This window comes from Ambystoma mexicanum, chromosome 14, assembly GCF_040938575.1.
Source record: "Ambystoma mexicanum isolate Mex_15411 chromosome 14, UKY_AmexF1_1, whole genome shotgun sequence".
Taxonomy (NCBI): Eukaryota; Metazoa; Chordata; class Amphibia; order Caudata; family Ambystomatidae; genus Ambystoma; species Ambystoma mexicanum.
Window position 1 is genome coordinate 616,532,375 of NC_090940.1, and position 26,064 is coordinate 616,558,438.

At 49.3% G+C, this 26,064-nt stretch overlaps 1 protein-coding gene across 5 annotated transcripts in view; it reads right to left on the bottom strand.

Moving 5' to 3' along the window:
* Positions 1 to 26,064, bottom strand: part of TTLL5 (tubulin tyrosine ligase like 5) — a 769,178-nt gene that overhangs the window by 294,192 nt on the left and 448,922 nt on the right. For 4 of the 5 annotated variants that reach the window (XM_069638032.1, XM_069638033.1, XM_069638030.1 and 1 more), the window contains one exon: positions 944 to 1,363. In XM_069638032.1, coding sequence (XP_069494133.1) covers positions 944 to 1,363 — 420 coding nt within the window. The remainder of the gene's footprint in view (positions 1 to 943; positions 1,364 to 26,064) is intronic. The other variant, XM_069638034.1, reaches the window with a different exon arrangement.

Sequence of the window (26,064 nt, forward strand, 5' to 3'; positions counted from 1 at the left end):
CTTCTTGCAACCCTCTTCGGTCTTGCCGTCTTTCGCCTTGTATTAAAACTGCCATCTTGGAATCGCTGCTTCCTCGTGTGCCTTGCCTCGCTCAGAGTGTGCTTTTGTGCTGCGCCTTTTATCTGTGTAGGGGAAGTGGGATGGAAGCCAGGTGTGTGTAATGATCAGTAGTTGCCTGACCCTGCCTGCCCAATGTATTGGGACAAGTCAGGTATACGGCTTGGGTGTTAGTCTGTTTTCTCTCGATGGCCGTGTCCTTGCCACCTGGATGACAGATCCCTGGGGACAAGCGAGTGAGACACCTACAGGTTTCTCAGAGTGCAGTATGAATTTAATTTACTAGAGAACATGCAGAAAGCTTCATCTTCATATGTAATATTTAGATAATATTGGTGCACAAGATAAAAAAACGATGTCACAATAATGCATCTAAAACAATAAAAAAAAGAATGTTTTAATATTATAAATCCTATCTCTCTTACTAAAGAGTGGCTGGCATAGTTTAGTGTTTGCTTTTAAGCATCAAATATGCCAACTCGGTTGAGTGATTCACAATGCCCTGCTTTAGGGGTAGGTCATTATATTAAAAAACTTGACATTGTAAATAGAATGCAGGTAAACGAAGGAGCCTCTGCTTCAGAACCCCTCAAAAAACGGTGGGATCTCATTCTCTTGGCACAGGGCTGCAGCATAAGCAGAAAGGCATGTGGTGCGACTGACGGCTCATGTGCAAGGACTTAGAAAAGGGAGAGAATAAGTTTGTAGACATTGGTCCCCCTCCAAATGATGTGTTCTCACTTCAAGTTGAACTCGAAGGACAACGTGTGGACTACAAACTAAGGGCTCTCGGTCTCCTGTGTGCTGTCGTGCACCAGTGCCCTGCACATGCATTTGAGAGCTACTCCACACCTTACCATCTGCACGCTTATAATGATGTACTCACCAGCCTTGGCAGAGGAGGGGCGCGACAGCCTCTGACTGTAGATCTGTGCTGCGCTTTGCAAAGAGGACACAGAAGTGGCTGCCAAGATGCCTGACCGGGAACGCTGAATCCTCTCTGAATTGGAGGCCTGTGAGGATGAAGAGGCTGCAGGATAGGCCCAATTTCCAGCAGCACTCTGGCCTGGGGATGAAGAGGAGGTCGAGGAAGACATCTGAACCAGGGGGTTACCTGTGAAGGTGCCAGGTCCTGAGACAAGGGTTGAGACCAGGGGTAACTGTTGGCCCGAGGGCCGCGATGTATCGATGATGGTTGAATGGCTAGATGGCTGAGAGACGCCTGCTCTGTTCCCAGTGATACCAGAAGAAGAGGGTGGGCAAGGAGGGGCCGCTCGTGACTCTTCATCCACTGAAGTTGAGGTTTCTGCAAAAAAGAATTGAAGGGCAGTCAGCACCCAACCAGAAGAAGGCAGTCCAACTGGTCTAGTCTGAGGCATGAAGAACTCTTCCAGAGTTATAAAATCTTCTAAAATGAATCTTACTCATCACCCTTTCATGCCCAAAGCTATTTGAATCCACCTTCCCCCACACTCGCCTATGAGATTGCAATGCACTTCTTCACACTAACCCATATTTGGAAGCAGGCACACCTTTGTATTCACATCTCTGCAAGTAGGATATCTTTCTGTACCAAACCCAGAGCTGTATACCATCCTGGATACCCTCGCCAAGCTCTGCTCTAGGAACAGGACACATATCTTCACACTCTCAGGCAAAATCATAGTAATAGCACACCTTCCCGTACACTCAATCACATTGAAAGAACAGTCAGTGAATGGCTCACATGCTAGGTCTATGTCACTGGCTGTAAAAATGGAGGTGACTTTATGAAATGAAAGGCGCCGTCAATCAAGGCTGTGTGTGTGATCATTTGTGAGAAACATTTATCTCACAAATGATCACACACACAGCCTTGATTGACAGTGCCTTTCATTTCATAAAGTCACCTCCATTTTTACGCTTAAATGTGAGAATCATGTAATGTTGCGAAGTAGTGCGACATTGCTTTTAACAGTGACATTCAGTTGCAAATGTCCATTTTACAACTTGGAAAGTATAATTCATTAAATGCTACGGCTGACAATTTTAAAAAATTACAATAAGAAAAATACATTGTCGCGGAGAGCAACTGATCCAAATCAATTGTTTATATTTATAAATGACTTTGAATCAGGAACACTGCTGGCCTAGGGATAAAGCCAAAGTATTTACATATATTGAAAGTAAATACTACTATTATAAGCCTATTAAGTAGCAATAAACGGTCACTAGTTTTTTTACCTTTGCTCTTGTTAAAGCATAGTAGCACCGGTAGCACGGGCAGGGTTACCGCCGGACTTGTAATGAGGCCCCTTGTCTTCTTTTTAAACCTCCTCACTCAAAATAAAGGGCCATAGACATTAATAGAGCTGCACATTATTTCTGATGCAGTTTTTCAAAGCCTAATTGAAACTAATGGTACAACTGAAGGATATATAGGCATTTTCCAGATGCTTTTGAAAACCTCTCAGTGAAACTAATGGAATCAGAGATTAATGTATGTGAATATTGCTCCTGGTGGCAGGAGGCTTCATAAGTAACCAGTTACTTACCTGGAACTGTTCTCCAGCATGGGTTTGGCATGGATTCACACGCTCATGAATATTCCCAGTCGTCGTGCTGGGAATCCTCAGTAAAAGTAAAAACAGTTTCACTTTCACTTACAAACTGTCTTTCTCCTATAAACAATCCCTGAGCTCTGGGTCATACTGCCCCAGCCAATGACTGCCCTCTCCCTAAGCCCCTCGTCTGGCAGCCATCTTCAGATTTGGTAGCACCTACAGTGGCAGTATGACCAAGAGGAGCTGCAGAGGGGAAGGCCGGTGTGTTTGCATGTGACTCCATGTCAGACCCATGCTGGAGAACAACAGTTACAGTTAAGTAACTTTTTCCTTCTCCATCATGGCGTCTTGCATTGTTTCACATGCTCATGAATAAAGAATACATAGCAGTACATACATACATACATACACAACCACGAGGTGGCAAGTCTGAACAGAAGCAATTACTCTTGCCTCTTCACCAGGTTGACCTTCAAGCGAACAGGTTAAGTAGCACTGCTTGCCCGACCCTGGACTCCTCTCTGGAATCCCGGTCGACGCATTAGAATCTTGTGAAGGTGTGCGTAGACCTCCACGTAGCCGCCCTGCAGATGTCCAGCAGGGGCACACCAGACAGGAACGCCATTGTCCAGCAATTGCTCTGGTGGAGTGATCTCTCGGATGGCCAGGCAACAGCCAGTTTGACAACCAGTGGCAGTGAGAGATACAGCGGGAGCCACCTGGAAATGGAAGCCTTGCACAAAGCTTTCCCATGATTCACAGGACCAAAGTTCACGAAAAGTTGTGATGTCTTCGGAACATTCTTCGTGCATGCCACATAGAACTTCAGCGCTCGAGCCACATCCAGCGAGTGCAAACAGCTGGCCACAAAGGTGTAGGAAAAAACACAGGTAACACTAAAGGTTTGTTGAGATGGAATTCCAACAGAACCTTAGGCATGAAGGAGGGGAGCGCTTCCGCAGCACCAGCCTTGTCTCGTGGAAAGTCAAATAAGGCTACATGCAGGGCAGGGCCTAGATCTCTCCCACCAGCCTGGCAGAGGTGATGGCCATGAGAAACGCTGTCTTCCACGAAAGGCACTTGAAAGGTGCTTTATGCATAGGTTCAAAAGGGGCCCCCATGAGCCTCGTCAGTACCAGCTTGAGTTTGCACGCCGGGGCAGGTGCCGTCACCGGCGGGAATGATCGAAACAGTCCTTTAAGGAACTCCTTTAGCAGACGGTGTGACCAAAGCGAAGACAGTCGCGGAAACCTGGTGTAGCGGGAGATAGCCACCTGATGCATTTGGATGGAGACGTGCGCCAGTCCCACCTTAGCCAAAGACAACAAATACGGAAGGATCTGAGGAGCCGTGGCCCTCAGAGGGTTGATCTTCTGCGACCGGCACCAAGTCGCGAACCGCTTCCACTTGTGCCCGTAGCACTTAAGAGTCAATGACGCTCTGGCCCTGGCAAGGAACTCCCAGCAGGCTGCCATTAGCTCGTACCCACCGGACTATAAGGCTGCAGGAGCCAGGTCTTCAGGTTCAGCGATCCTGGGTCATGGTGCAGGATTGCGCCTCCTTCTTTGGCGAGCAGATCCGCGACCACTGGTAGACTGACTGGAGGTGACGTCGACAGGCTGAGTAGGTCCGGGTACCAAATCTTCCTCGGTCACGTCGGGGCAACGAGGATCATCCTGCACCGGCACCATTTGAGTTGACGGAAAACTCGTAGTAGCAGAGGCAACGGAACGCGTACAGGAACAGGCCTGCCCAGGGGAAGGAGAACACGTCCCCTATGCTCCCCGGCTGGTGGTACCTGCTGGTGAACCTCTGGCACTTGGCGTTTGCCGCCGTTGCAAATAGATCGATCTGGCGTCTGCCCCACCTGAGGAAGAGGTTGTCACTTCATCATGCCGAAGCTCCCACTCGTGGCAAGAGTGCAGCTTCCTGCTGAGAGAGTCGGCGACTGTTTTTTTGTCTCCCGCCAGGTGAAACAGAATGAGGAACATCCCCTGGGCGACGGCCCAGTGCCACAAGTCCTGCGGCTCTCTGGAGAGCACTGGGGATCGGGTTACGCCTGCTTCCTGATTAAGAACATAGTGGTGGTATTGTCCATGAAGACCTTCACCACTTGGCCCTTGAGGGATGGAAGAAAAGACTTGAGGGCCCAGAACACTTCACGCAGTTCCAGAACGTTGATGTGTAGATCCTTCTCCTCTGGTAGCCACATGCCTCTGGCATGAAGACGTCGGTTTGAGCTCCCAAACCCTCCAGGGAAGCGTCCGTGTTGACCATCTCCTGGTAATGGGGGCTCTGGAAATCTGTGCCCCCGGCAATGTTGGAGCGCACACCACACTACCTTATCGCTTGACGGAACTCCTCGTCGAGGACAATCTTGTCTGCGAAGCTTCCGGACACTTGGACCCAGCGAGCGTCCAGGAACTCCTGAAGAGGTTGCATCCACAACCTGCAGAGTCTGATCATGTAGATGCACAACAACATCATGCCGAGCAGCGACTTGATGGACCTCACAGTGGCAATCTTCAGTGCTAACAGCCATCGCACCTTGCCCAACATGGACGGTACCCTGTCCGAGAGGGCCGCCAGGCGACGGTGTTCAGCCTGGACCCCAGGAACAGAGCGTCTTGCGATGGAATAAAGGAGGACATCGGAAAGTTTACGGAGATCCCCAGATCCGTGAGCAGCCAGACAGTCCTCTCCGTGTGATCGACAGCAATCTCCCTCGACTTGGTACAGATGAGCCAGTCGTCGAGGTACGGGTACACATGTATCCCTTGTAGTCGCAGATGGGCCGCCACTGGTGCCAGACACTTCGTAAAGACTCTGGGCGCCGACTTCAGTCAGAAGGGGAGGACCTTGAACTGGTAGTGCTTCCGTAGCAAGACAAAGTGCAGGAACTTGCAATGTTTTTCATGAATGGGGATGTGGAAGTAAGAGTCCTCCAGATCCAGCGACGAGAGGAAGTCTCCCTCCTCCAGTTGGCTGAGTACATGCTGCAACGTGACCATCTTGAATTTTTGGGACTTGATGTACTTGTTGATTCGCCATAGATCGAGAATGGGCATCCAGCCCCCTGTTTTCTTTCTTGCTAAGTAGTATCTGGAGTAAACTCTGGAACCCGGGAGTCGCTTTGGAACCAGCTCTATCAGCCTTCTTTTTTTTAACCTGGCCCGAACCTCCAGCTGCAGTTCGGGGATGTGTTGTTCCTGTCGAGCTACCGGACACTTTCGCTGAAACTCCAAAATGTGTCCAGGGGCGAGAGCGTCCAGCACCCATCGATCGATGGAGATGTTTTCCCAGCCGGCCTCCCATCGGGGTACAGGGGTGGGGCCCGACGTCTTGGCAGGTTCAATCCTGCTTGGAGGCCGGAACGCCGCCTTGGGGACCTTGACAATGCAGCCACCTCCGAAGGCCTTGACACAAACCCTGTAGGCTTCCTGGGTCGAGGAATGGGAGGGCTGGCGGTACGAGGACATTCTTCCGCCGAAACCTTTCATTGACTTACCTCCAGAGGAACGAAAGGACGGACATTACTGCTGCACAGTGCCCAGGGCACAGGCCGTCTCTGCTGGACTTGATGGCCTTTAAGTGATCCATCGACGGCCTTTCCAAAGAGATTGTCCCAGTGAAACTGCATGTCCAGGACCCTGTCTGAACATCCTGCCTAAAGTTGGTGGCCTTCAGCCAGCCACAACGATGGAGGCAAACCCTTTTGGCGGAACACCATGTCTGCAATATCCAGGGCCACGGTAATGGCGTGGTCAGACGCCACCTCGCCCTCCTGTACGATCGCCAACGCCTTGTTTGTCCTCGGGGAGGAATTCCAGTAGCAGGGCCATATTGTACCATAACTCACTGTCGTACCTGGCCAGGATCGCTAAAGCGTTCGCTGCCTTGACTGTCGTAGCCACAGAGTAGATGACCTTTCTACTGACGGCATCCAACTTCTTGCCCTCGCTGTCCGGGTTGGATGACTTCTTCCGAGCAGCTGTCGAGACCACTGAGTCCGGTGATGGCTGTGACCGTAGACACTTGGGTTGTTATGTCCAAGCTCTTCCTCCCCCACACTGGACCCTTCTTTCTCCTCCTCACCGGTGTCACTTAATTTGGGTCTGGCATCTGGTATGTGGCGTCTTGTAGTGTAACCCTTCTTTCTCCTTTGAAGAGTGCTCCTACCTCGAGAGGAAGCCACAGTGACCGTCTGCACAACGGCAGCCCTGTGACTCCGTTCCCGAAGAAGGATGGGAACGGGGAAAAAGCCCAAAGGCACAAAAAACACTGTTGATGTTGACTTGTGCATGTGGAGGCAGTGATCCAAACAAGAGATGCGAGACCCAGGTAGGTGGTTGGAATAGATCGTAGAAGAAGTACGACCCTATATGGCGGTCCAAAATGAAAAGGCAAGACAGGTAAGAGCGACAAGCTCAGGAGGAGGAGCAAACAAGAGAAAACCGTAGGACAAGAGAGACCACAGGGTAGAAAGCACTTGTCAGAGGACAGAGGAGGGAGGAAGCGGAGTAGGAACAGAACAGGAAACGAGACAGAAAGAAAAAAGGGAAAAGAAAATCCCCCAGCGTGAGAATGCGCAAAAGAGCGGGCAGACACGGAGAAAGACAGTAAAGGGAATAAACGCTAGGGAAACAGAGAGAGAAAGTAGAATTTCCGGTGCGGAACAAAAAGGGAAATTACCAGCATTGATGCAGCACAAGAGGAAAGTCTGTAGCAGTGGTTGCAATGCGCCAACCACCGGGAGAGAGAGTGTTTTTGAACCTCCCGGCAGCGGCAGCCAGGTTTGAAAAGACAAGACCCACACAATGGGATGAGGTAAACGTGACGGAACATTTTAATGGCGTCCCAGCCTCCACCTGTTCCATATACTCCCGGAATCAGTGTGCATGACATTATGCCCCCCTTTGTGCACTGGCTTCCCAGGATGAGCCCTATGAAACTTCCTAACCAGTGTGGGTGCATGGACAAAGGAAGCATGTTCCCAAGAGTCCACCGAATGACGGTACCCCTTCCAGCTGACCAAATATTCCAGCCGACCTCGACTGTGACGGGAGTCACAGATCTGAGAGAATTCAAATTCGGCTTCAGGATCCGTGTGGGCTTCGGGGATAATGGGAAGTTGTCTAAGCGCCTCATCTGGTACATACGTTTTAAGGAGAGAGGAGTGAAAGACAGGATGAATATGGCATAAAGCCGGAGGTAAGTTAAGTCTGAAAGATACTGGGCTGATCTGAGCCGAAATGGGGAAAGGACCCAAGAAGTGAGGATACAATTTAGAGGGGTGCAGCCACTTGGGCAGGAATCTGGTAGAGAGCCAGACCTTGGATCTCACCTTTCAATTGGGACAGGCTTTGCGATGTGTATCAGCCCTTTTCTTGGAATCCAGTTGACTGGCCTCTAGACTGAGTTTCGCTGATTGTTGAGCTTCTCTAATCTTAGTCAAGGTCCCTTCTTTAGCCGGTACATTGGTTGGACCGGTGTGCACAGGAAAGATACTGCGTGGCTGAAGGCCATATTTGCAGAAAAATGGAGAGAGACCTGTGGCCGTGTGTTTGCCGTTATTGTAAGCAAATTCGGCAGTGGGAAGTAGAGCTACGCAGTCATTCTGCTGTTGGTTGATAAAACATCGGAGATATTGCTCTAGTGTAGCGTTAAGTCTCTCTGTCTGGCCATCAGTTTGCATATGGAATCCAGAAGACAATGCCCTATTGATCCCCAAAAGCCGACAGAGCTCCTTCCAGACGTTGGAGGTGTACTGGCTTCCACGGGCCAACAGAATCTTATCGGGGAGACCATGGATTCTGAATATGTCTCGTACGAATACCTCCGCCATGACTGCTGCGGTGGGGATGCCTGGTAATGGAGAGAAATTAGCCGTCTTGGTTAGGGTGTCTACTGTTACCATAATGAAGTTACAGGATTTAGAGACAGGCAAGTCTACAATGAAGTCTGTGGTAACTTGACCCCAAGGACGGGTAGGAAGTGGTCCTTGTTCTATGAGACCAATGGGTTTGCCTGGCGAGTATTTACTTTTGGCACAGACAGGACAGAAGCGAACATACCTCTTGACATCTTCACGGAGAGTAGGCCAGAAAAAAAGAGCGTTGGATGAGATCTAAGGTGCCCGTCTGGCCCCTATGTCCAGCTGTCTTGTGATCATAACACTCTTCCAAGACAATGCGTTGTAAACCCTTTGTGGGCAAGTACAAACAGTGTCCTCGGAACAGGAGACCCTCTTTCCGCCAGGTTGCTTGCCACTCCCTGAGGTAGGGAGGTAGGGATAGTTACTTCCCTGACCGGCTGTAAGAATCCATCCAAAAGTGCGATGACCCTATTCTAAGAAGAAAAAAAAAAAATCAGGTGGATATCGATTAGAGGAATCGGAGGAGTATTTCCGGGAAAGGGTATCGGCGGCTGTGTTTTGGCTACCAGGCAAGTAGGTAATACTAAAGTCCAACTGGGAAAAAAGAAATTGCCCACCGTTACTGTCTAGAATTTAGGCTCTCCATAGATCGTCGAACTTGGTGATTCTTATGGTCTGTTCTTATTACAAAAGGCTAAGCACCCCCTTGTAGCAGATGACGCAATTCTTCACACGCAACCTTCATGGCCAAGAATTCTTTTTTGAAAACAGAATAGTTGCGTTGACTCACCGACAAGGACTTCGATAGATATGCTATGGGATGTTCCAGACCTTGTATCTCTTGTAGTAGGACAGCTCCAATGGCAGCCGTCGAGGCATCAGGTTCGATGATAAATGGCTTCCCTTGGTCTGCCTTGGATGGGAGCTGAGCAGAACAGGGTTTTAAGGAGTTTGAAACCGTCTTCTGCCGATGAAGTCCACTGAAACGCGCCTGAGGACTTTTTAAAAAGTGAGGTAATGAGCAACACTACTTCAGAAAACTTCGGGATGAAGCAGCGGTAGAAGTTAGCCAATCCCAAAAATTGCAGAACTTCCTTGACAGAGGTGGGGGCTGTCCACTCTATGATGGCGGATCCCTTCTTGGGATCCATCTTTATCCCCTGTTCAGAGAGGATATAACCCAGATACTGGATAGAGGAAGCCCGGAACGTACATTTTTCCAGTTTGGCTAGTAGATGATTGTCTTTGAGGCGATTGAGAACTTCCTTCAAAACCTCCTTCAAATGTGCTTTATGGTCTTGAATGGATGATGAAAACACCAGAATGTCATTGAGATAAACAATAACATTTATAAACAGTATATCAGAGAAGACCTGGTCCATAAATCGTTGGAACACTGCAGGGGCTTTCACCAGGCCAAAAGGCATCCCTCTGTATTCATAGAGACCACAAGGAGTGCGAAAAGCCGTCTTCCACTCATCCGCGGAACGAATCCTGAGGAGATGGTAGGCATTCCGGAGATCCAATTTGGAAAGCACCTTGGCTTCTTGAACAGCTTCGATGATGTCCGAAATGAGAGGCATGGGGAAACGATCTCTAATCGTGACCTTATTTAGGCCCTAATAGTCAATGCAAGGCATTAGTTTTTCAGAATCTCGTTTCGGTATAAAGAAAAGAGATGCCCCGGCTGGGGATTTGGAGGGTCTAATGAGGCCTTTCTGTAGGTTGGCGTCCAAATAGTGACGCAGAGCCGCCTTCTCAGCTTGAGACAGAGAAAACATCCTACCAAATGGCACTAAAGCCTGTGGCACCAGCTCAATAGCACAGTCTTCTGGACGATGTGGTGGGAGAACCACAACTATTTGTTCAGTAAATACCTCCTGAAAACCTGTTAGGTCATGAGGTAAAGCATAGACTGGCACAGTATGGTCAATAAGGCCTAATGATGAAAGAACTTCAACATATGCCATGGAGGGGAGACAGTGTTGTTTGCAGAACTGGGAATCCAACCGCAACTGATTTCTGGTCCAATCTATTTATGGATTATGCTTCAAAAACCATGAAATGCCCAGGATGATCGGAAAATGAGCAGCCCGATTAATGTCAAATTGGATGAACTCTGTATGCTGCATGATGATGAGTTTCAAGCTCTCAGTGGCCTGGGTAATAGAACCCGAGGAAGGGGACTCCCATCTACCCCTTCCACCTGTTGTCCTTCCTTGCGTTCCAATCTTCTGAGTCCTTTTTCCTTTGCCCAAATTGTGTCGATAAAGTTTCCTGCAGCTCCACACTCCAGGAGTGCGAGGGTCTTGATGGATTTCTGATCGACCTACAGCTGAACCGTCACTACCATAAGTTGTGAGTCCTCCTGGATGTCGTTGGATGCCACTGTGATGGATACATAGGGACTAGAACAATAGCTGTACCCTCGGGAACCCGTCCCCCCCAAGGACCGATGGTGTCCGTTTCCCGGACGACGTGGTGGTACTTCTGTGGAAGCGCCGATAGAATAAGGCGTATTGAGCCTGGTCAGGCCACCCAGCGTTCGAGGCTAGCCTTTTGAGAGTCATTATGTAGGATAACATATCCATGGATCCTTGATGAACACTGAGTAAATCTTTGCATGCGGAAAATGAGATTTCAGGGCATTCGAAAGTCTGCTTCAGAAGGGTAATGAAACCTCAGAAATCTTGTAGTATAGGATACGCGCTCGTGACTTAGGGTGTAGCCCAGGCTAGTGCATTTCCGGTCATATTTGACATCATGTAACCCACTTTAGAGTGGTCAGTAGCGAAAGATGTTGGTCTAAACCTAAAGTAGACTTGACATGCATCAAGAAATTCTTTCACCCTCTTTGGGGCGCCATCAAATTTACCCGAAGGTAGTGCCATGGGAGGCAGTTCTGTCTGCTGAGGTTCACGGGTAGTGATTAGTTGTTTCAACACAGCATTTTCGTTCTTCAGTACTTGCACTTCCTGCGACAAGCTCTGTACGGCACCCAGCAGTTCCTGGATCTGCGCCGCAGTTTGCCATTCTTGCAGGTAGTTGTGGGCGTTGCAAACTGTTACTTCCAAACTCTTCCTCCCCCACAATTGTCCCTTCTTTCTCTTCCTCACCTGTGTCACTTAATTCGGGTCCGGCCTCTGGTATGTGGCATCTTGTCGTGTAATCCTTCTTTATCCTTTGAAGAGTGCTCCTACCTCGAGAGGAAGCCACAGTGACCGTCTGCACAACGGCGGCCCCGTGACTCCCTTCACGAAGGAGGACGGGAACAGGGAAAAAGCCCAAAGGCACAAAAAACCCTGTTGATGTTGACTTGTGCATGTGGAGGTGGTGATTCAAACAAGAGATGCGAGACCCAGGTAGGTAGTTGGAATAGATGGTAGAAGAAGTACGACCATATAGAGCAGTTCAAAATGAAAAGGCAAGACCGGTAAGAGCGACAAGCTCAGGAGGAGCAAACAAGAGAAAACCGTAGGATAAGAGAGACCACATGGTAGAACGCACTTGTCAGACGACAGAGGAGAGAGGAAGCGGAGTAGAACTGGAACGGGTAACGAGACAAAAAGAAAAAATGGAAGAGAAATTCCCCTGGCGTGAGAATGCGCGAAAGAGCGGGCAGAGGCAGAGGAAGACAGTAAAGGGAATAAATGCTAGGGAAACAGAGAGAGAAAGTAGAAGTTCTGGTGCGGAACGAAAAGGGAAATTACCAGCGTCGATACTGCACAAGAGGAAAGTCTGCAGCAGCAGTTGCAATGCGCCGACTGCCGGGAGAGAGAGTGTTTGGAACCTCCCGGCAGCAGCGGCCAGGTTTGAAAAGACTAGACCCACACAATGGAATGGAGGTAAATGTGACGGAATGTTTTAATGGCGTCCCAGCCTCCATCTCTTCCATATACTCCAGGAATCTGTGCGCATGACATGGGTGCAGACTCCGGCACCCATTATTTCTTCTTCAGCCTGTCTCTTTTCACTGGAGTGGAGGCAGGGTTTTAACCACCGAAGGACCCGATAGCTGAAAATGGAACTGTCGTCTCGTGCTGCGAAAGCTCGAGAGTGTGCTGTGCTCAGGAGTCCCGCCTTGCCTCGTGCTCAAAACGTCGGTAAGGGATACTCCCAGCTACCACATTCTGACTTATCATTTGTGAATCTTTAAGATATATGCCCGAACACGTCTTGCTTTCAAATCAAGATACCTTTTATTAAGGTGCTTGCACAATATGCTTCCTTGCTGGAAGCGCCAGGGTCATCCGACAAACAACAAAAACAAGCTGAAGTTCAGGTGGATGGACGGGAGTATGAGTGTCCGCTGGTCCTCCCGCAGTTTGTTGCTTCAATACGCCCAGTGAAAGGATTCTTCGCTCTCCTCCTACACGTTCGTCTCTCCGGTCTGTTTTCTTAGAGGAAACAGCAACAAAAGTCTACATTAGCCACCTCATTTGAAGTTAGGCTGTTGTGCTCTTTCAGCCGATGCCCCGGCTTCCCGTGAGCCGCGCTAGTATTGGTGTTTTCCCCAGGAGCCCTTCCACAGGGGCGGTCCCAGTACTCTGGCCGCTATATTCGATCCTGGTTATTCCCCAACGGTGGCTGCTTGGAAAATGCTGCGGGCCTATGAGATTTACAGTTCCCACTAGGAAAACAGGCAGGACTGTTACCGGGACCCTTTCTTTGTACATGTGAGTATGGGTAATCAGTCCTGGGTTGATTTGTATGTGTCCGTAGTTTTGTGAGTCCCTAATTTGGTAGAGGGCAGGGTCTGGTTGCCCCTGATGGTTTCTAGGTCCTGTTGTCCCTTTTGGGTTTTTGTGTTCAGATGTTTCCAAAACGCTGGAATTAACTACTTGGCCGGGTAGGAAGTGTTGGCTCTGATGTCCCTCTGATACCGCAGCGAGCTGTAATCTCCTGGACTGAATGCTTGCGTCCTCACAGAATCGTATCCCAAACTCTTTTTGTATTTAGTTGTAAGGATTGGCAATTGACAAGACGCCATTAGGACTACCTTATTATTATTTGGTGGTTGTAGCTGGCTCCCATGTTAGAATTAGGTTTAGATTAGGTGTTTTTCCAACCTGCACATATAGTTTAATAAACCCCCTTGAACTGTGATCACTTGTGTCTGTCCTTACTGTTGCCACTAGAAGTTCCTTACATATGGTGTCAGGTGGGGGATGTGACTCAATTGAAACTAATTGAGGAACCCTACAATTAAAAAAACCTAGTCAGAGAGCTTCTAACACTTCGATCGCCACCAAGGAATCAATAGGGTTTGATCTGTGTAGCAGTAGGGAAGCTATTTTTCCCCGAGGGAAAACAGGAATGATTCCTACAGACATGGGGCATCATTCTAACTATGCCGGTCTGGTAACAGCAGTGCCGGTAAGTCGTCCCGCCCAGTTTCACGGAAGCACTGACACCGTTATTAACGGTGCTGGTGCTTCTGTGGTCCCCATTCTCATTAAGTGCCATGGATCTCAATGGCAATGGGGATTTACAATTACTGGTGCCTGACTTCCCAGAACGCCGGGGTTGTAATCCCCCAGTGTTTCCGGCAAGCCAGGCGCAGGTAAAATGTGCAAGTCTGGTCAACAACCTGCTGGTTTTACCGCCAGACTTGTGATGTGGCCCATGGTTTTGATACCCCCTGCGGGGGGCTACATGAGATTGGCCCCGAAATCTGGCCTAGCGTGGTAGTTCGGGATAGACTTCTTAGCAGGCGTTACTGAACCAGACTTCCAGGCAGATGTGAAGGTTCTCTTGAAGAATGATGGAGAGATCTCTGAGGTACGTCGTGGAGATAACATTGCCCAGGGAATTTTGGAAAGATCTCTATTTCCTAAGTTTAAAGAAAGTGAACCAGATAAAACAGAAAGAGGTAACTTAGACTTTGTGGAAGCTGATAAATCTCTTAACATCGAAGAAAGGAAGGGAGAAGAGCATACCATCTATCCAAACCTAGTCTTCGCCCAGCGAAATGATCCAGCTGTCGCTGAAGCTTTCCTACAAGCAATTCCGGAAGGAGAAGGCTTAGAGAAGGGAAGCCCCTTTTTCTTCTTAAAACAAGGTTTGCTGTATAGAAGAGAAACATTTACAGAAGGTTTAGTACACAATTGGTAATACCCAAGAGCCTCCGAATGTTTGTGCTGGAGATTGCGCATTCCCATCTTACAGGGGAGTGGGGGGGGCGTAAATTTAGGACAATCTAAAACCCAGGGGCAACTTAGTGGGAACTTTTACTGGGCCGGTATCCATTCCGATATACAGACCTTCACCCAGACATGCGAAATAGGTCAAAGGACCAGCACGCACATCCCATTCCCAGTCCCTCTGAACGAATTGCCGATCATAGAAGTCCCCTTTTCAAGAATCGGTATGGACATAATTGGACCGCTAGAAACATCCAGACTAGGCAATAAATATGTCCTTGTAATTGTAGATTATGCGACTCGATATCCTGAGGCATTCCCAAAGCGAAACAATACCACACAGCAGATCCTTAAACACCTTCTACCGTATTTCTCCAAGGTCGGTTTTCCCAAGGAAATACTAACAGACCAGGGTTCGAATTTCATGAGCAAGCTCAAAGCTGAAGTCAAAGAGCTACTCCACATTACTACCTTGTGAACCTCTGTGTACCATCCCCAAACCGATGGCTTGGTAGAAAGATTCAATAAAACCCTGAAGCTTATTTTACGTAAATTGGCAAATAAAAACAGGAAAGACTGATCGAATGACACTGTGGGCACAATTTTCTGTAAGTAAACCCCCTCAGGCTTCCACAGATTTCTCTCCTTTTGAACTACTCTATGGTAGAGAGTCCAGAGATGTCCTGGGCATGCTCCGGGAAACCTGGGAAGAATGAGAGGAGGCCCCCATTCCCATGTTGCAGACTGCCACCAGAATGCAAGAACATATGAAATTGGTTCAAGACTTAGTTTGTACTCATATGGAAATCGCACAGAGCCAACAAAAATCCACTTATGACAAGAAAGTGAATTTAAGAGCATTCTCCATAGGACTAAAAGTACTGGTCCTCTTATCCCACCTCAGAAAACAAACTTGTCTCCAAGTGCCACGGACCTTATGAAATAGTAGAACGAACAGGAACCTGTACTTGTAAAGTAGCCCAACCAGACAGAAAATAGGTCCATTTGTATCACGTAAATCTCTTGAAAGAGTGGAAGGAGAACCAGTCAGCCACCAATTACAAAGTACTAGCCTGTCTGGTCCCTGAAGAGATCGATACATTTCACTTAATTCTGCGGAGCGATCTATCCTACAACAAGAAGATCTAAATGTTGTAGTTCACTCATTTCCCGATGTATTCTCAGAAAAACCAGGAAGAGTAAAAGGCACATACCACTATATTAGAACACCTAAAGGTAATGTGATTCATTAAAAACCCTATAGACTTCACAGATAGTGATTGAGGAAGTCAACAAAATGTTGAAAGCTAATATTATCGAGCCTTCTTCAAGTCCATGGTCGTCTCCTATCGTTTTGGTCACTAAACTTGACCGGTCCTGGAGATTCAGCATAGAATTCAGTCAAGTCAATGCCATTTCAGACTATCCCATGCCAAGCATCGATGACCTAATTGAAAAACTCGGAGCAGCCACCTTTCTATCTACCCTAGATTTAACCAAAGGGTATTGGCAAGTAGCAGTGTAGGGCCCAAATAAGGAAAAGACAGCGTTTTCAACGCCTTTAGGACTGTTCCAATTCAAAGTCCTTCCCACGGCGCGCAAGCCACTTTCCAGCGTCTCTTGGATCAAATCCTACAACCCTATTTTGATTTCTGTGGTGCTTATATTGACAATCTCGTCATTTATAGTAAGACTTGGGAGGACCATCTCTTCCATCTTTATACCATTATGAAAGTCCTCAGAAAGGCTGGCCTAACTGCTAATCCAGGTAAGTGCAGATTGGCCCAGTCAGCCGTAAAATGCCTTGTCTTCTTCACAGGGAATGGGAACGTACAGCCCCAACATGAGAAGGTAAAAGCTGTCTTCGATACGCTAACCCCCAAGACCAAAAGATATCTTAGAGCTTTTCTCAAGTTAATAGGATATTACTGTAGGTTTATCCGCAACCTTTTGAAAAAAACAGCCCCGCTGACAGATAAACCTAAAAATGACGAACCCCAGAAACTTAATTGGAATGACGAGGATGAGGTCTGTTAGAACACCTTGAAACAGACTCTTTGCCAGAACCCAATCCTGAAGGTAGTCGACTTCTCTAAAGAGCAAAAGGTAAGGTAATGCCTGCCAATCTGCGCTACCCCAACCAAACAGTGATCTGAGGTTAGTTTGGTACCAAAAAGTTTTCACAATGCCACATTCTCCTGGGTTATACAGTAAGTATTTTTAATTGATAAAAGCAAAGAAACACTACACGCCAACACGTGTTTCAGCCCTCTCTGGGCCGTCCTCAGGGCGTATGCACATAACAAATTAAGTATAGCTTAATATGGTTCTCATTGCCCGATAAGTCACCTCTGTAGGGTCGGTAGGTTTGAGTCGGGAGATGGCACTGGTAACAGTGCTGGAGAGCGTAAATGCGGAACAGGCAGTGTGCTACTGCAAGTCTAATGTCCGTTAGATACGAGCGTCATTATAACACGCCTAAATGCGTTCCTGCACGGTAGTTTCTGCCGGCAGGCAGTGGTTCTCTGAGCAAAGTAAAGGTGTGGCTGGTCAAGCCAGCCACACCTTTACTTTGCTCAGAGAACCACTGCCTGCCGGCAGAAACTACCGTGCAGGAACGCATTTAGGCGTGTTATAATGACGCTCGTATCTAACGGACATTAGACTTGCAGTAGCACACTGCCTGTTCCGCATTTACGCTCTCCAGCACTGTTACCAGTGCCATCTCCCGACTCAAACCTACCGACCCTACAGAGGTGACTTATCGGGCAATGAGAACCATATTAAGCTATACTTAATTTGTTATGTGCATACGCCCTGAGGACGGCCCAGAGAGGGCTGAAACACGTGTTGGCGTGTAGTGTTTCTTTGCTTTTATCAATTAAAAATACTTACTGTATAACCCAGGAGAATGTGGCATTGTGAAAACTTTTTGGTACCAAACTAACCTCAGATCACTGTTTGGTTGGGGTAGCGCAGATTGGCAGGCATTACCTTACCTTTTGCTCATTGTACAGAAGGGGTGCCGAGAAGTTACCCTTCTACGCTCTGCTACTGCTGCTAAGGACCCCCCCTCACATCATAATAACTCTTTGAGTGAACCAATAATAGTGTGTGCGCAACTATCCACATAAGGGCTACTTCTCGGTTTCTTCACTTTGACTTCTCTAAAGAGTTTATATTAAAGACGGATGCCTCCCTTACAGGGTTACGAGCCGTCCTGTCCCAGGCTTGCGATGGATTAGAACACCCCATATTATTCACTAGTCGCAAGCTGTTGCCACGTGAAACAAATTACTCTGTGTTGGAGCTAGAGGCCCTGGCCATCAAGGGGGCCATCATTCATCTTAGATACTACTTATTAGTACAAAGGTTCACACTCATTACAGATCACTCACCCCTAGTTTGGATTATCCAACGCAAAGACTCCAACCCTCAGGTCATGCAATGGTTTCTAGACCTACAACCCTATTGTTTTACTGTGGAACACCGAAAAGGAAAAGACTATGGAAGACATGCATTACTCACCGTAATAGCATTTCTGTGATTGTATCTGCTTAGATCAAGAATCAAAATCAAGAGAGCAAGACCTACATTCCATGGCCAACAGAAATGGGCACTGCAGCAATTCCGTCTAAGGTAGTAAAAAAAAGCAGCGAGTCCTGATGGACAACACCCTAACCTTAGAACCACAAATAAATGCAATAATCAAGAAATGATTCTTCCTCCTTCACACGGCAAGAAGAATCTTACCTTTCCTCTCCTTCACCCACAAAACACTCACAATCGTCGCTCTCATCATGTCAAGAATCGACTATGCAAACAGCCTCTATGTCAGGATACCAGAATACCTCCTGAAGAAACTACAACGGATCCACAATGCAGCAGCCAGACTCTTCCTCAAACTATCCAGAAGAGATCACATCACTCCAGCCTAAAAACACTGCACTAGCTCCCAGTCAAACATTGCATCACCTCCAAAACAATGTGCATAACACAGAGGTCAATCAGCAGACAATGAGCTGAATTCCTGCAAAAGAAATTAACAATCTACAAGCCAACGAGACTCCTCAGATCAAGCAACGAAATCCGTCTGGAAGAAAAACCATACCTTTAGAAAAAACTTGGGGGCTCCTCCTTCTCCCACTTAGCCGCAAAAACCTGGAACAACATCCCAAAAGAAATAAGAAACACCAAAGACCACCTACAATTCAGAAAATTACTAAAAACCTGGCTCTTCAACATCACAGATTCAAACTGAAAAACCAAACCACCAAACAGGAAACAATGAAAAGGATTACAAATCTAGGACGACGATGACAACATCTAGAACCGAATAAAGAAACTCTTACTACAACAAGAGAGATGACTCCAAGTCTAATAGGACACAAGCGGCACACATGAGGACAGAATCCAGCATCCCTAGCCAACTCCCAGCGAACAACCTTCCCCCATTCGATAAATGCTACTATAGATCATACCTCTATAAAGTTGGGTGAACATTAGCACTTGCCACACTAACTAAGCTGTGGATATTGGCAGGGGCATGGACCGAAGAGAGTTGTGAATGAAGGCAGACGCTGCCCCTGGACATAATTGCAAGCGTTTGCATTGCGACATTCCAAAGGGGGTTGGAGTGGTAACATGAATGAGCAACCGAATAAGATGATGAATGCCGAGCAGCCCCAAGACATGGAGGGAGTAAACCCGGGATTACTGATGCCGCCCTCTTACTAGATTGGGAATGCTTTCTGGCCTAGGCAAGGGACGCATAAACGCCTGCCGCCCCGCATACAAACAGGGGCAACGTATGCAGCCGGTGCCCAACTTGGGCAAGGTTATGCATATGAACGGATGCCATATTGGAAAGGGACCATGAGTGTTGTACAGCCCAGATCTGGACGTAGACACACAGATGCCCACAAACACCACCCGATTAGGAATACGGAAATTTAGCGCCTCACTTCAAGACAGCAATGCCAATTAACCAACCCACTAACAACTTCACCCTCTGCATACACCTCTCAAATTCTAACCAAACACAAACACAAGCCTACAAACAACAATCGGCACTAACTTCACTACACTGCAACAACAAAACAAAGCACACATAGACCCGCACAACAACACATGACGTCTTCCGACAGTATAACACCCTAAGCCCAGCCAACGGAATTCCGGGCTGAGGCCACCAACAGCACATCACTGCTCTCTTGCCCTTCTCCAGCTCATCCCACTAATGCCCCCCCCCCCGCCTCCTTTCATTTTTTCAGAGCCGCCAGAGTGCCAGGAGACTACTCCAGTGGTGATAGTGTGCGGTACAAATATCCTTTAACATTAGATTCACATGCTGTGCATATAGTCCGTTAATCGTGGAGTATTGCATCTTTCTTTCGAGGAATGAAAGGGGACATCGACATGGGCTTGACTGCAACACTATCCCTAATGTGACATGTAGTGTACCCAAATTCCCTCACGCATCAAAGTCCCTCCAATTGTGTTTCTTCTGCCGTGAGGGAGTCTTATGGCCAGCGTGAGTGAGTACAGAAGAGAGAAGGTGTAAGATGTCTATGTTCCCTCTACTCCATGAGGGGAGGAAGGGTGGGCGCATGTGAATCTAAGCAGATACAATCATCAGAAGAACAAATTGCTCTCTTACCTGGTAACGTTCTTTCGATGGGATGGTCCGACGATGTATTCCATATCTATGACATGTAATCACCACAGCTGTGCTGCTTCGGAAAATCTTCAGCGTCTGCGTCGATGACGTCAATACGCCGCCCTCGAGGACCTCGTCTGACGGCCGATGTCACTGGATGTTATAAGTCGGACGCACGACGCCCATAGCCTCAGTTGTAGTTTTTTCCCCCAGAACGTGTGGCACCAGTCTTCTGCCAGTCTGACACAAAAAGCCTTGCGGAAACGTAAGCTGCAATCGCATAAGAAATTCTGTAGCGGGGAAGGCAGCGAGGGAGAGATATGGAATATGTTGTCGGACCATCCCATCAAAAGAACATTACCAGGTAAGAGTGAGTAACTTGTTCTGCGAGGGGATTGGGTCCTCCGACGTATTCCATAACTATGACAGACTCCCAAAGCAGTACCAATGCAAGGAGGTGGGAAAAGAATTGAGAAAACAGAAATTTAGAATGCCCAATCAAATTGCGGAGTAAAGGACCGCCTTGCCAAAGGCCAGATCCTGGTCACGGATGGAATCGAGGGAGTAGTGACGTACAAAAGTATGCACTGAAGCCCAGGTGGCTGCCTCACAGATGTTACGAATAGGAACACCCCTCTGTAGGGCAGTAGAGGCAGCCATAACCCTGGTAGAATGGGCCTGCAAGCCGACCGATGGGTCCTTACCCGCCAAGCGGTAACACTCAGAAATAGCCAAAATAATCCAGCGAGACAAAGTCTGTTTCGCCACAGCTTGTCCCAAACGCTTTCCAGCGTAAGCAATGAAGAGCTGATCGTCCACTCTGACCCGGGACATGCGTGAAATATAAAAGCTTAACGCTCTCCTAGGATCAAGCCTATGGAGCCTCTCCTCTTCCTTACCAGGATGAGGAGGAGGATAAAACGCCGGAAGAACAACCTTCTTACCTAAATGAAATTCCAACACCACCTTCGGAAGAAAGGAAGGACGTACTCTAAGGACAACCCTGTCCTTATGAAACACAGTGAAGGGTGGCTTAACTGAAAGTGCCTGTAACTCACTCACTCTGCGAGCGGAAGTGATCGCAACCAAAAATATAGTTGTAAGAGTTAACAGTCTCAAATGGCATGAATGCAAAGGCTCAAACGGAGCACCCATCAGAAACTTGAGAACAAGGTTCTAATCCCAACCAGGCACCTGGAAAGGTGACGGAGGGAACACATTAGTGAGCCCTTTCAGAAACTGAGAAATTAAAGGAATTTTAAAATAGGAACACTCTTCAGCGCTTAAATATGGACAGTGTCGCCAGGTAACCTTTAACGGTACCCACTTGCAAGCCCCTTGCAAGCCCCTGTGGGCCAAAGAAAGCAAAAAAGACAGAACCATGGGAATGTCACATGCAAAAGGATCCACATTCTTAACCCTGCATCAGTCGCAGAACTTACGCCAACAGCAACGGTACAGAAACTTTGTTGCGGGCCGTCTGGCCGAGAGCAACACCTCCATCACGTCTTCAGGGAGGTCCCAATCCTTATACCTCAACCTTTCAGAAACCAAGCGTGAAGGTTGAGGGATCTGACCTCTGGATGGAGGTCCTGACCCCCCTCCCATGAGAGCAGATCGTCTTGGTAGGGAAGATGATGTGGAGGGCAGATGGACAAGTCGAAAAGGTCTGGGTACCAAGTCCTCCGGGCCCACGCAGGAGCAGTGAGGATCATCCGGGAACCGAACCTCCGTAACCTCCACAGTACTTGCAGGATGACAGGGACTGGAGGAAATGCGTACAGCAGTGGGAATGACCACTCCACCACAAACAAAGTCCTAAGGCTCCTTTTGGAGGAAATTCCCGCAAGCGGAACCTCTAGCACTTTCGGTTGACACTGGAGGCGTAGAGATCCACTTGAGGGGTCCCCCAAAGGGCGAAGATCTCCAGGAGAATCTCCTGAGCCAACTCCCACTTGTGAGAGATTGCGCTCTGCCTGCTCAGAGCGTCCGCCGTCTCGTTTTCGTCTCCGGCCAGATGAACTGCTGAGATTGAAACTTCCTGCTGGATTGCCCAGACCCAGAGCTGCATTTCCTCCCTGCACAGATGAAGTGACCCTCCCCCTCACCCCCTTTTTGTTGAGGTAGTGCATGGCCACCGTGTTGTCCGTCAGGATCAGGACATTCTTCCCTCGCACAGTGGACATAAAAGCCTTCAGGGCTAGCCTGACGGCCCTCAGCTCCAACAGATTGATATGGAGTCTGGACTCCGACGGAGACCAATGACCGCTGACTGTCAACTCGTTGGCATGAGCTCCCCATCCCGTGAGGGATGCGTCCGTCACGATCGTCACCTCCGGCCAGGGTAGCCAAAATGGAGCCCCCTTCATCAGATTGTCTTCGACGGCCCACCACAGAAGGTTCTGGGCGACCGAGGACGGGACTTGAACGGGGTCCGACAGCCTGCCGGAGGACTGAGACCACTGGAGCTTGAGTGCCCATTGCAAAGATCTCATCCGCAACCTGGCCTCTGGCACCAGAAGAATGCAGGATGCCATGAGGCCGAGCAATCTCAAGAACTCGAACGCTGGGAGACTCTGGGCAAGCTGAAACTTGTGCACCTTCTGCGGAATGTGATGAGCCCTCACGTGGGGAGGAAAACACTGCCCCAGGGACGTGTCGAGCACTGCTCCGTTGTACTGGAGCCTCTGAGTTGGTGTCAAGTGGGACTTCTTTAAGTTGAGGGAGAAGCCCATCTTGTGGAGGGAGTGGCAGGTGACTGACAGATGATCCAAGACTTGCTCGGGAGAGCGTGCCCTGATCAACCAATCTTCCAGGTAGGGGTAGACGTGAATCCCCCCTTTGCTGAGGTGCGCTGCCACCACTATCATGAGCTTGGTGAAGACCCTCGGGCAGAGGTCAATCCGAACGGCAGGACTCGAAACTGAAAGTGCGAATCGCCAACCGCGAACCTCAGGTACTTCTTGTGCTTTGGATGTATCGGCACATGAAAATAAGCGTCCTTGAGGTCCAGAGACACCAACCAGTCCGGAAGTTGAAGAGCCTGGAGGACTTGAGAGAGAGTAACTATCTTGAACTTGTCCTTCCTGAGGAGTTTGTTCAAACCGCGCAAGTCCATGATGGGTCTCAATCCCCCATCTTTCTTGGAAATCAAAAAATAAGGGGAATGCCACCCGTTGTTCCTCTCCGCTACAGGCACCAGTTCTATGGTGCCTTTCTCCAGCAGGGATTGAATTTCCTGCGCAAGGAGCGGATCCGGACTCTTCAAAGAGAGATTCCCCGGTGGATTGTCTTGAGGCCTCTGCCGGAAAGGAAGACAGTAGCCGTGGGTTATGATTTCCAGAACCCAAACATGTGAAGTAATGGCGCGCCACTATATAAGATGCTGCGCCAGCCTTCGCCCAACCGGCGAACCATGGGACATGGCCTCATGACTGAGCTGAAGCGGCTGCGGCCTTGGCACCTCGAGTACCTTGTTTTCCACCTCTGGCACTCCTACGATGGCTCCTTTGACTGGCAGCACATCTCGCTTTACCAAAGGAGGAGTAATAACGAAAGGAACCTCCCCTCCATTGCTGTCCCCTAGGACGAAAAGGCGGAGGTTGGCGAACTGCAGCACCCAACGACTTCACTGCAGCTTTTGAGGTCTGCAACCTCTCAAGGCTCTCGTCAGCCTTGCTGCCAAAAAGATGTTCCCCGTCAAAGGGCATGTTGAGGAGCCGGGCCTGCACATCAGGAGCAAACCCCGACTTCTGCAACCACGCAAACCTGCGTATTATGGTGCTCGCCGCCATGGACCGGCTGATGCAATCTGCCATGTCCAACCCCGACTGAACGGCCTCACACATGGCATCCTTGCCATCCTGAACCATGGCAAGGAAACTATCCCGTTCGTCCCCTTAGGGAATATGTTCAGCCGCTAAGGAAACACAGTTCCACAGAGTGTGCGTGAAACGCGACAAGGCACATATGGAGTTGGCCGCCTGAAGCGTCATACCACCTGAAGAAAATACTTTCTTCGCCCAGCTGTCAAAACGCTTGTCATCCCTATCAGGAGGGATGGTAGGATATGACGCCTGCTTTGCCGGGGCCGTAGCCGCCTGCACCACCAAACTCTCCGGAGTGAAGTGCTTGGTCAAGTAGCAGGGGTCAATACTGGCTGGGCGGTATTTTCGCGGCAAAGACTTGCCCATTGCTGGGAGACTCTGTAGAGCCATATGGAATGGCAGCACCGAGTCAGTTGGTGGACCTTGGTCAAGGATACCCGTAAGGTCATCCTGAAGAAAATCCCCTGGGGGAGCAGACCATCCCAAGTACTCGGTGACCCTGGACATAAGGCGCCGGTACGAGGAGTCGGCATGAGTGCCAGGCTCAGGCCTACAAAACTCCACCTCCGGAGAGGTGTCCAGCTCACTGGCATCATGCAGGGACTGCCGCAGGTCCTCAATTTGGCTATGGACCGAGAATCTCGTCTGGCACCGTATCAGGAACCATGCCATCATCAGAGCCCTCATCTACCTCTGAAATAAACTCAAGATGGCGGTAAGAAGGCACAGAATGTGGAACAAAGCCATGCTTGACCTTGGCCAGAGCCTTTCTAGGGGGTTCCACCGAGCCCTTGGGTACCCCCGTCGAAACAGCCTCGAAAGGCGTCGAGTGAATCGGCGTTGATGCTGAATGCGGCGCCGACAGCATCGATGGCGTCGACACAGGCCTCGAGGCTGGAGCCCCGAGTGTGTCCCTCGGCAGCCTGGGCGCCGATCGCGTTGACGACTTCTTCGGAGGCGGGGCCTCGAAAGAGTCAGTCGACGACCTCGGTGCCACCGGCATCAACATCTTCCTCGAAGACACCACAGGTGCACACGGTCTCAAGCGCGTCGACGACCGGGACCTGGACCGGGCATGACGAGAACGATTCCCTTTGTCCGAGCGGGACCTCTCCCGCGAATCGGGACGACCTCCCGAGCCTGAACACGTGCGAGCGGTGTCTCTCAACCGATCACGACCGACCCCACTCGGAGGTGCGGACGGACCAGTGCCCTACGATTCGAGAATCGCTAACATTTTCTTCCCGAAGGACGCCCATTCCTCCGGCATCGCATGTTTGGTGGGATAAGCGACCCGCCGACGGGGGGAGTCCTCGGATGAGGACGGGGAAGGCGACCGATGACGGCGCTTCCTAGAGTGACTCGAAGAGGCAGAGGAGTGGCGGGACCGAGACCCACTGGACTTCCGATGACGATGCAGAGAGTCGCCCCTCGAATCGTCCGTCGAAAGCCCCACAGACCTCGTCTTCCGTGGCTTGGACACCTTACCTACCGACAACTTCTTCTTGCGCTCCCGCAAGGCTTTGGACGTGAGTGACTGGCAGTCGACAGTCATCCCTGTCATGGGCCTCCCCGAGGCACCAAAGGCAGGCGTTGTGCGAGTCCGTCACCAACATCTTGGACCCACAGTCCCCACACTTCTTAAAGCCCAGACGCGGGGTGGAAGACGAGGTAGACATCGTCACGAAGAAGATACTTCACGATACGAACAGGTTCGAAGAACCGAGAAAGAACAGAAACTCCAAAGAGTCGAGGCGCGCCGAGATCTCTGAAGCGAACACGTTCGCGGAAAAAACAGAAATGAGGCTACGGGCGTTGTGCGTCCTACTTATAACATCCAGTGACATCGGCCGTCGAAGGAGGTCCTCGAGGGCGGCGTATTGACGTCATCGACGCAGGGCGCAGACACCGACGATTTTCCGAAGCAGCACAGCTATGGTGATTACATGTCATAGATATG